This window comes from Drosophila eugracilis, unplaced genomic scaffold (genome assembly GCF_018153835.1).
Source record: "Drosophila eugracilis isolate 14026-0451.02 unplaced genomic scaffold, ASM1815383v1 contig_1897, whole genome shotgun sequence".
NCBI classification, from domain to species: domain Eukaryota; kingdom Metazoa; phylum Arthropoda; class Insecta; order Diptera; family Drosophilidae; genus Drosophila; species Drosophila eugracilis.
The window spans coordinates 1,170,614-1,182,483 of record NW_024572751.1 but is presented as its reverse complement, the minus strand read 5'-3'; the positions used below and the strand labels follow the sequence as shown (position 1 = coordinate 1,182,483).

Here is an 11,870-nt window from a genome sequence, read left to right as displayed (position 1 = left end):
CACGCTCACTTTAACGCCCCAAAACCGCGGAAATCTGTGCCGTTATATTAAAATGTATGTTTTCGTTTGACCTTTTATAACATATTTTTTGTCAATATCTATAGATTTGCCAAAGATATTTAATACAGAACATTATTTCGGTATTTATGAATAAATGTAGTTATAAGGCCCCACAAGGACAAAAGGTGTGGCTTTGTTCATTTCCACTATCAAAATTAATATTTTCAAATTGTGTAAAACAGTGACCGATATGTTAAAGCCGCGGCACGCGACTCTTATAGTTCCTGAGATCTTAGCGTTCATACGGACATACGGACAGCCTGGCAGACGGACGTGGCTTAATCGACTTCGCTGTTGATATATATACTTTTTAATTCCATCGTTTCCTCATCTGGATGCCCACACACCGCTAATAACTTTGGTCCCAGTGATCTTGGATATATCAGCGACTTACTAACAGTAAACTTTTAGGTGAAGATGTGAAAAAGTCCGTGTTTAGTCCGGTTCATAAATGAGATGATTTAGCTTACAGGAAAAACATTCGAGGAATCGATGGCAATCTATCTAAATTTTCACATTCGAGAAACGATCAACAAGGATTTCGAAAACGCTACTGTGACCCATGTACAGCGCGAGCCCAACCAGAAGCAAATACTCATAAAAGCCCAGGTTCCGCTGTTCCGCTGTTCCGCTTCACTAAACTTCCAGGACTTCGGCGTTACTCTCACCCTGAAGATGATAATGGAGTACAAAAACAACAAGCGGTATCTGAAGGTCTACGATCCAGTTCCAACCATTGATTTCGATCGGTAAGTGCGAAGTCTAAAAGTAAGTACATAATTATATTTCCATTCGCGAAAAAGAAGTATCTCCTAACATAGATGTTTGCCATATTTGTCGTTTTAATTTACTTTTCAAATAATATATATTTCCTTTTCTTATTTTTTCCTAGTTTGATAATTTGGTTTGATAATATGTTTAAGGAAGGAAGGATACAGCCGTAAACGCGGTTGTCAACCGGCACTGGGTCACTTTTTGGCGATATATTTCAGCCCGATCTTTGATAAGGTTATTATAACTAAGGTGTTTTCCCTATTATAAATTAGTGTTTAGTAACTTTCATTATTATTGCTTGTGATAAAAATAAGAATTGTTGTTTCTAAGCTGTAATATCATATTTGTGGTAACGTAGATTTTAATGAAATAAACCTGAAAACCTAAAAATTAGAAAAGGGATGTAAATTATTATTGTCCACCGTGGAAATAGCCTATTAGCGTCCAACTACATAGTAAAAGTCAATATATCGATAGTACTATCGATGATTTTGCAGATCCTCTGTCTCTTTCTTTTCCCATGCTCAATGATGAAATTAGATTAGTCCCGACCAGTTTGTTTTCGTTCGCTCAAGTGGCAGTTGGTTTTATTTATCAGCGGTTAAACTTCAAACTAAATTTGGGCGCGCGTTTAATACGCTACAAATAGACGTGAGTATTTTGAGGGACCTAAATTGGACACAATCATATTAATTAGATTCAAGTATAGGATTAGATTACATTTGTGTGGAATATTGCCTTTTTAACCATTCCTCTTTAAATCTGTTAATTTCAAATAAATTCCTGATACATACGATATTATTATTTCTCTTTCACTCTTAAGTAGAGTCAGCAAGACACTAGATCAGTGCAGGTAAGTGTACAAGAATGGGCAAGGTCAAACGGCAGTTATACTTTCCCATTTCACTTTCCTAAGTTCCATCTCTATAGCGCCAACTGCTCTACTTCTGTCTTTTTTCTGAAATGCTTCTGGTTAAAGCTACTTTCACCAGTTCCTTTTTACAAAGGTAAGCAAGGGAACGTCCATGGTTTGAAAAACTTGAGAGTTCTCTTCATTTGCTGACTCTGCTTAAGTGGGAACTAACCAATTCCCGTTATGGACTGTTTCCTCCGCACTACAAACAAATGTTTAATTTCTAGCGAATTTGCATTGTTTATATGTTACTTTATCTGTTAATTAATTGTGTACTAACAATTTGAAAGAATAACTTCTATTTTATCAATCTTTGTTTTGCTCAGCCATTTCGTTTCATTTTCTTTGTCTACCTTCTCCTTTTCGTGTTCGGTTTATTTCACAACCGACCCCAATAGCATGCGAGCGAGCGAGACAGATAATGATTCACTCGGTGATTTCACCATACACACGCATACATATGTATGTTATTTTCATACTGTTGCACCGAGTATTATAATTTTTGGCAGAAGTTTGTAACGCAGTGAAGTTGAATTTTTTGACCCTAAGAGTTTTAGTATACACATGGCGATACATATACGAACGTTAATTTATACAGATGCCTTATGATGCATTCTGACGACTTTCGGTAGCGTAAAAACAAATAATTCAATAATCTTTTAGATATAACTTAAATTAAGGTGTATTTAATTAAATATTTTTTAAATTAATGTCTATGCACTTAATTCATTCCACAGTACTTTTTTTCAACTTGCCAATATAGGGTCGTAAATACTTTTATTTCTTTTACTCGTAGAGTAAAAGTGTATACTGTATTCGTCGAAAAGTGTGTAACAGACAGAATGAATAGTTTCCTACCCTATAAAGTATACATACTCGTATGTATGTATGTATGTTCTTGATTAGAATCAAAAACCAAGACTATGCACGCCCGTCTGTCTGTACGAACGCTGAGATGTAATAAGTTTATTACAGTCGCGACATGCGGCTATAGAGTTCGGTCCTGTCTACCCCAAATTTAATTTTAGTTCTTTTTCAACGGCAATGAATATGATTGAATTCATTAAACTCGTAAATTAAGGAATTTTTCTTTTCTCATACAGATTCCTACATCGTGCACCAACAAAATCGGGGAAGAGATGTTTATTGAGACGGATATTCTGAAATTTGAAACATATGAGATGGATACATTAGACTTAGAGATATATGAAAAAGAACGGCAGGGCAAGAGGTACCAATACCCCTTCGTTCTGGCGGACAGCGTGTGGTACTACAAGAATGATGCCACCCAGATCTCCGAGGGGTCTATTGACGTCTTTGGAAAAGCCAATGGGCCTCCCTTCTGCGCTGACTTTGCAGCCACACCAGCTCCCATCCAAATCAATAGCGTAAGTTACATACATACACACATATGTATGTATATAATAAAAAAATTATACCCGTTACTTATTAATATATATAATATAGTATATTAGATTCGTTTAATGTAACAGGTAGAGGAAAGCGTTTCCGACCCTATAAAGTATATATATTCTTGATCAGGATCAATAGCAAGGTCGATTAAGCCATGTCATTCTGTCCGTCCGTCTGTCCGTATGAACGCTGAGTTCTCAGGAACTATAAGAGAAACAAAGTTGCCACGCCTACTATAACGCCCACAAATCACGAAAAACTAAAATTGCGCCCACCAAGGTCAAAAGACGGTTTTCGCTTTTTGTAGAAACGCTGAGAACTTGTTAACTATGTATATGTGATAGAAATTTGGAATTAAGCCTGTATTTTTAATGATGCCCCCAATGCGTATTTTGACTACGCCCACGAAATGCGGAAAACCAAAAACGCTTAAATCTCTCTAAACTATAAGAGCTAGGGAGTTCGGATTTGACATGCATATTTTTGAGATGAAACCGCAGCTCAAAGTGGTGTTTTTCATGCAGCAACGCGGACTATAAAGCCCACAAACCGCGTAAAACTGTAGCATCCATTATATTAAAATGTATGTCCTCGTTTGAATTTGTATAATATTTCTAGTTTATATTTCTAGTTTATTTTTCAAATCGGAGCCTTTTTTTGCTATTTATTAAGAAATGTAGGCTATAATGCCTCACAGGACATTGAGATCACCATTAGTTACTCAGCATTCTTTTTCTGACAAAAGGTGGCGCTTGTAAATTTCTATTAGCAAAATTAATATTTTAAAATTATATAGAACAGTTACGTCGCGGCACTCGACTATACCGTTTCTTCTTGTTTTTATTTTTGGAAGCAATAAGGCTGTCAAAATTTCATGACCTATTTAAAAATCTGTCTGTTTTTTATTTACAGTTAAAGGTCGCTAATGTCCCCAGCAATTCTAAAGCTGAAATCAAAAATTATGTTAGCATTAGCTTCACGCTTCAGCAATCTGCTTCGACAACACCGACATCCAGCACCACCCAGAAGCCATTGAGCATCAATGTGCCCAGGAACACAAAATCCCTTTTGAATTTGAAAATGGTAAGTTTTAGTCAAAAAAAAAAACATATTTTTTCTTCAGTAGTGAGTAATTAAAAAATAAAGAAAATTTTATCTTTGGTGTGGCCTAACCCTCTTAGATTAATTTTATTTTCTTTCACTCTGCAATTCACAGCTAGAGACTGTGAGCAATAGTACCAGCGCTATAAATACCATCACCGAAGCGGAAATTGTAGGCGATATAAACTATTCTGAAGATAAAAACACCACCTATTTCCCTCTGTCGAACTCCCCGAGCAGTAGCAGCTACTCATCCATATGTAGCGTTCCAGCCACTAAATCCGACTCGCCCAATACCTCCCAGCAGAGCAACCCACCAACTAGCAAATCTAACGGCAACCAAAAACGAAGCAGTTCTCTCCAGAAAAAGAAATTGAGCAACCAGAAACGCGGACGTCCTCCTAAGAAACATGCTGACGAACCCGATCTCGAACTCATGAAGCGCATGAACGAAAATGAGAGAAGTGCCTACGGTAAAAGGTTGGCTAATAACGAGGCCAGCCGTATCTCGCGCCGGAAGATAAGAAATCGCCAGGAGGAGGAAAAGATAATAGAGTTGGATCTTGTGGCCGAAAATATTCGTCTGCGCTCTTGGGCCCTTGAAGTGGCATCCCATGAACGCAAGTTAAAAGACTTCCTGATTAAGAAAACGGCAAGCTCCTTCAGGCAGGAGCAGCATTGAAATTCTCATAAATGTTATATGTTGACTGTCGCCCATGGCTGTTGTTTATTTACCTAAGCTCCCCCTAAAATGCAAAAGGCTGAAAATTTATGACTCCCATAAATTATTTTTAGTAAAAGTTGTTGTAATCAACACTACAATATGTAACTCATAAATACAGTTTTTGAAGTCCAATTGTTCGTTATGTTTTCAACAGTTCATAATTTTTGAAGCAATCCATGCGCATCTGAACACAGAACCCTAAACATGGATCAATGATTTCAGAGACGTTATGGTTTCGTCCATTGCTATTAAACCATATAGAACCGGTTTGGGTAAGTTTACTTTTGCAATCACACCTTTCAGTGACGCTCAATATCGTCACGAGAGAGAGAGAGAGATTTTTATGTGCTGAACTTGCAACAGACTCGGGGACATCACACCTCTAAACCTGTAAAATAAAGAATGTGCTCTAACGGATCTGTCTTATGCACACTAATGAAAGCTATGAACTCAGCATCAATATAGAAATGAAGTAAACGATCAACATAAACACAGTCTGAGAGACAAAACATGCTTTCCTAAAGAAGAAAGTTGATTAAAAACAAGAAGAAACGCTATAGTCGAGTGCCACGACTATAAGATACCCTTTACTGTTTTACACAATTTTAAAATATTCGTTTTGCTAGTGGAAATTTATAAAGCGCCACCTATCGTCAGAGAAAGCATGTCACTGTAAACTTGCGCTGCGTATGGTCCTTAAGAATCTCAACTTTGGATCTCTTATAGTTACAGAGACCTCAGCGTTCATAAGGACGGTCGGACAGGCGGACATGGCTCAATCGCCTTCGCTGTTAATCCTGATCAAAAATAAATATACTTTATAGGGTCTGAAACGCCTTCTTCTATCTGTTACATACTTTTCAACGAATCTAAAATATGCATCAAAAAAATAGTCATCAAAATATGTCTCTCCCATCTTATTTACCAATCCACTTCATACTGAAATTTCGCAGAAACCCAGAAATTCGAGCTTAATAAAGCTCTGTTAAAAAACAGTCAAGTTCAACCTAAAGCGAACTTTATACTTCGACGACATCTTAATATTTCAATATCAATATTCAATATTTCACCCACTTCAGCCCACGACCGAAAGTGGCGATGGTAATTTGGAAGTCGATAGCATTGATGCCCACGCTTCTGATCTTAACAAGAAAATAAAAGAAGACACTCTGTAGTCGAACGGCGCGACTATAAGATACCCGTTACTGTTATATATAAATATATATATGAATATTCATTTTGCTAGTGGAAATGGATAAAGCGCCACCTTTTGCCAAGAAAGCATGTTTACTAACTGATGGTGATTAAGTTACGAAAAAAAAGTCTATTTGCTTAGAATAATATACGTTGCATTTAAAAATCAGTCAGCTGTTCGCTGATCAGAAACGTTGACTTTTTGGCGCGCTAAATAAAAGCACATTTTAAAGTAAAATTGAAAAGTTCTTAACATTTTAAATCAAAGTAAAGTGAAAACTATTGGTGGAGGTTTGTACAATTTGAGTGTTTAATGCAATATTTATGAAATGTGATTTGTCTTTGTGTATGTGTGCTTTTGTACAGTTGTATATTTAACAAATTTTAACCTATCATTTTTCGTGTTTCGAGGAACAAAAGTAGGTTGGATTATGCCGGATTATATCAATTATTTACAATACGTTACTTTTTGCTAAACAACATAGACCTATGTTATGCAGATATGCTAGAGTATTGGCTGGCACATGGACGCGAAACCGACAGCCTTGACAACTTTGTGTTGCAGTATCGAGGATCCTTCGAAAAAGAGGATTAAGAACTTTGTTGCTTATCTTGATGCTGGAATAAAAAATGATCTCCGATAGTTGCCTAGGCGAAAATGCATCCGAAGCTCGGAACAAAATTTATAAAATTGATAGACGTTCGCATGTAAGACAAAATAGTCGCTTAAACACCATGACTGACGTTTTTCCAGCATCCACATCATGTCGATTTCCTAAATAGTTATCCTACTACAGATAACGATGATGAAGATGATTTATATACATTTGAATGTATCGATGACTATTCATTGAATTAGATGTTGAAAGTGACTAAAAATTAACTAAGTAAATTTAGTTTATTTAGTTTGGAAGTTGAATATTGGTAGGGCGTGAGGGAATAGGGGGTTGAGGGGATATTTACTAAAGGTTTTTTACATATATTTCAAATTTATTGGATATATTGGCCCAATTTTCATGGATGTTTTGTAAATTTTTATCCCAGGGTGCATTGGTTTCTATGGGGCGGAAAGGAAGGCGTGGCCCGATCGGCACAGACTTTGCATATATAATAACTATATAGTGTGCCAAGTTTCAAGTCAGTAGCTTCATTTTTCTAGTTTATGCAAAAATATTGGGCATTGGGCCCAGTGTGTAATGTACCGATTTGAAAAATCTTTGGTAAATAGAAATATTTTACAAAGTCAAAATAAGAAATACATTTTAATATTATGAGCTCCACAGTTTTCCGCGGTTAGTGGGCGTTATAGTGATATAGTGGGCGTCATACTCATACACATACTCATACTCATACGGACAGACATACGGACGTACAGACGGACAAACGGACATGGCTTAATCGACTTTGCTATTACGACTGATCAACAATATATATACTTTATAATCGGAAACGCTTCCTTCTACCTGTTACATACTTTTTAACGAATGTAATATATCCTTTTACTCTACGAGTAATGGGTATAAAAACCAGAATATACTATATGAAAGTTGGAAGTCCAAATCTAATTAAGGAAAAAATTAAAATTAATATGTCCGTAATAACTAAAAGCGTCTACATTAAATAGGCAATAGTTAGAGTTCTGCATTTGAACAACATGTATGCTACCTGATCGAAATTCCAGTTAAATAGATTGCTAAACATGTTTGGTACTCTTAATGAGAACGTAATAAAAATGTACGAATAAAAATGTCCACTGGCGAATGTTAATCTTGCTTATATTATTATATTAATAACCAATTAAACAAACACCTCTTTCGAAGTGATCTGCTTTAAAATGGAATTGGAAAAGTTACTGAGAAATTTCAAATGGAAAGATTAAGTAAGTAAGTAATTAATTTCGTACAGTGAAAAAGCAGAAAACATAATAAAGCTAAAAAGACGAAGCTCTAATTGAGCCACTCCAGATAGGAATCCTAAGCTTAAAAGACAAGCATCAATGAAGAATCAGCTTGAAGAAAAATAAACGCTTTAGAAAAAGAGTGAAACAATGGGAAAGAACTAAAGACTTTAACAATGTAAGTAGGCACATATTCACTACTAGGGTGTACTTTGCTCAGCCACAGGTAATGGGCAGTAAAATTTCCAAGTGACCCTTCCAACACTTAACAAACAACCCTAAAACTGCGCACACCTGGCACCGTGCTAAATTGTTTGATTTTCACACGATTTTTTTTTAGAAGATATCATCATTTAAAGATGTATGTACATATGTATATACTAAATGTCGCATATTACTTTGTATATTCATATTATAACGATGTCGATGTTGGTAAACATGCTCGCGAACTTGAATTTCACCACCAACTAGTGCCAACATGCTCGAGAACATTTGTCGGCAAATTTTCAAGCAGTCAACATGTCAGCGGACGACGACAGCTGCACTGTAATTGCACTGATGGCAATAAATACGATCGTCTTACAGCGACTTTGCGGTTTTTAACTAGTGGCCAAAGTTATGAAGACCTGAAATTCTTAACACGAATTTCTCCCCAGAGGCTTGGGCACATAATAATTGAAACGTGTCGAGCGATAATTAAAAAGCTAAAGCCTTATATCAAGGTAAAAATTTTTTATTATTTACATTTTGTAAAACTACATATGTATTGGTTTATAAATATTCATCGCTGTTAAATAAATTTGCAACTTTTTTTTTTTTTTTTTTTTTTATTTGGAATGCTTGCAATGCTTGACACCCTTTGATACGTCAGCATATTCATACGGCCTTGCATAAGGAGTTCGTCTATGCCTTTCTTGGCAAAAAGCTGCTGCTCCTTTGACAACTGCTTGAAAATGGCAGCCCATCCTTCAGCATATATGTCAGCTTCACATTTTGGTTGCTTTTCGCTGATGTTGTCCAAGTGCGCTACTGCCTTCTGTAGGAACTCCGAGGATTCATCATGTTTTCGTTTCGGCTAAAAAATAATGTAGACAATTAATTACGTATGTTATATTATATAATTTTAGATACCAAATAAGGTATTGCTTATAATTTTATTAAAATATTAACTATTGCATTTTCCTCGCCGTCATCAAAACTGGTGATTCCATCGACCGAGGATTCTGTTTCATACAGAAAAGAAATGTCGCTGAAGTACCAAAGACTTGGCTGGTACACATCGTCCGTTCCAGCGCCAGATTCTTCACTTCTCTTTATTTTTCGTATTTCTCGTCTATATGAAGCCCGCAACGAGTTCACTTTTTTTTTAACTTCGTCTATTGTGGCGCGCTCATCGATTTCTTTGTATTTATCTAATATTTTTATTTTTTATTTTTATACGCCTCGCAAGTTGCATTCCACACAGCAGGCTCATTTTGTAAAAAAAAAATAAATTCTTGCAGAAATTTTTTGCTTATTTTGCGCTCTGCAAACACGTCTTCTCTCTACGAACCTATCTTACAAATGATGTTCGTGCCAACGTTGCCATCCATTGTCGAGAATGTTGTTGCGAACATGGACAAAATAGAATGATTTCAATTTTATGTGAAATTGTTCGCGAACACGAAATTTGACGACGAACACTACCATCCACGAGAAAAACTTCGGCGAGCATAACATGCTCGCGAACATGCTCGCCTGTGGATGGTCTGCTTTACCGTGTAGGCTTAGAGTGTAAACTAAGAGAGGAAGAGTGTAAACTGAAGAGTGCTTCCTTAAGATCCTAAATAGGGGTTCGCGTCAACATTCCAGGTACGATTAGTACAACTTTCTCATGGAAAGGTGGTGCATTCGCCAACCTTAAGTATACGGAATTAAATATCAAAATTTAAGTTCTGTAAACAGTAAGTAGATCCTTACTTAAAAAAATTTCATTATAACAAGATTCTATTTAAAATAAGTATACCACTGATTACATGTGGAGTTTTCTTTATTTTTTCGCGCGATTTACGAAATAAGAAGAAACGATATAGTGGAATGCCGCGACTATAAGATACCCGTTACTGTTTACACGATTTTAAAATATTCATTTTGCTAGAGGAAATTCATAAAGCGCCACCTATAGTCAGGCCTTATACCCTACATTTCTTCATAAATAGCGAAATAAAGTTCTGATTTGAAAAATCTTTGGTAAATCGATAGATATTGACCAAAATATATCATACAAGGTCAAACGAAGGCATTCATAATAATATTATAGACGCCACAGTTTTCCGCGGTTTGTGGGTGTTAGAGTGGGTGTGGCCAGATAAAAACTCGTGTCGAGATACAGTGGTATCTCTTAAATACTTTCTAGCTCTGATAGTTCCTGAGATTTTTGGATTTTTGGTTTTCCGGGTTTTGTGGGCGTCACTTTCACTTATAGATACCGAGATATCAGCTTTTCTACAAAATGCGAACGAGAATAGTGAGCGTAAGAGTGGGTATGGCCGGATAGTGGTACTACCATAAGATGCTATGGTATCTGAAGATTATACATGCATAAGTTTAACTTTCTAAATAATAGTTCCTGATTTTAATTTTCCGTGATTTGTAGGTGTTAGAGAGGGCATGACAGGATGCTTGCGCTGCATAGGGACCTCAAGAATCTTCATGCTTAATCTAAACTTTGTATCTCTTATAGTTCCTGAGATCTCAGCGATCATAAGGACAGACGGACATGGCTCAATCGACATCGCTTTTGATCCTGATGGATACTGTATGACATAATATATGTACTTTATAGGGTCGGATACGCTTCCTTCTACTTGTTACTTAGAAGTACTCTACGAGTACGGGTATAAAAAGTGTAGTTCAATTCCTTTGTGTTAACAGTTTCTTGTCGGACTGTATAGAAGATAAAGTTATAGAATAGAATATTCTCCTGCACAGCTTATTGCGCTAAGTAGCTGCCCACAACGATCGGTCAGCTTATGAACGCCTCTGCAGTGATGCAGAAGCGGACCGAGGCCAGGTGGTGGCCACGGTCGGTGACGACGGTGCTACCGACCTTCCCCTCGTAAGCTGATAGCATGATCTTAGCTTCAGCTATACTGTCGCGGCGGTTGACAAAGATGAAATACTCGACTCAGAGGAAGTGCCATAAGAGAGTGAGAGAGCTTAACCGTAACCCTAACTCGCACAGATCACGACCGTCGAGCAGAACCGGTCGTCGTAAGGCCGTCCGTCGTCGTGCTCTTATCTCAGATCACCGTTGCATTGTTAACTTACATACCAGAGAACGACAAGGGTGTCTCTTTTTGGCACCCGAATCACACTTATACATTTCGAGTGTTTGTCGCACTCACAAAAAGCACGAAAGGATGTAAAACAGTTAAAGACGCCTGAACACTTAACACAAAACATGAGTGTTTCGCACACACCTTTCTTTGGGGTGTCTGGTGCAACAGAGTTTGTGCGTATGAGCACACCCTTATTTTAGGGTGCTGATCACACTCTAAGTGCCGTAAACGCAAAAATGATTCGGGTACACTTATTGTTTGGGGTTACCATTGCTGTTCTCTGGTACATACATATATGTATATGTACATATTTATTTTATTTGTATCATTTAATTTAATTTGTATCATCTATAATGGAACGTTTAATAAATAAGAAACAAAGAAAATATCGCGTAATTTGTAATTGCCTCCAAAACCGAAACAATAAGCATTGATTGAGAAGCTTTAAACCTAACATTTTTTTCATTATTCTTA

General features: G+C 36.7%; 1 protein-coding gene across 1 annotated transcript; it reads left to right on the top strand.

Moving 5' to 3' along the window:
• Positions 1-1,391: 1,391 nt before the first annotated feature.
• On the top strand, positions 1,392-6,018 carry LOC108115408. Its single transcript, XM_017226847.2, has 4 exons — positions 1,392-1,485; positions 2,851-3,135; positions 4,073-4,243; positions 4,377-6,018. The coding sequence occupies exons 2-4, from the start codon at positions 2,887-2,889 to the stop codon at positions 4,941-4,943; spliced, it is 987 nt and encodes a 328-aa protein (XP_017082336.1). The 5' UTR covers positions 1,392-1,485; positions 2,851-2,886; the 3' UTR covers positions 4,944-6,018.
• The last annotated feature ends 5,852 nt before the right edge of the window (positions 6,019-11,870 follow it).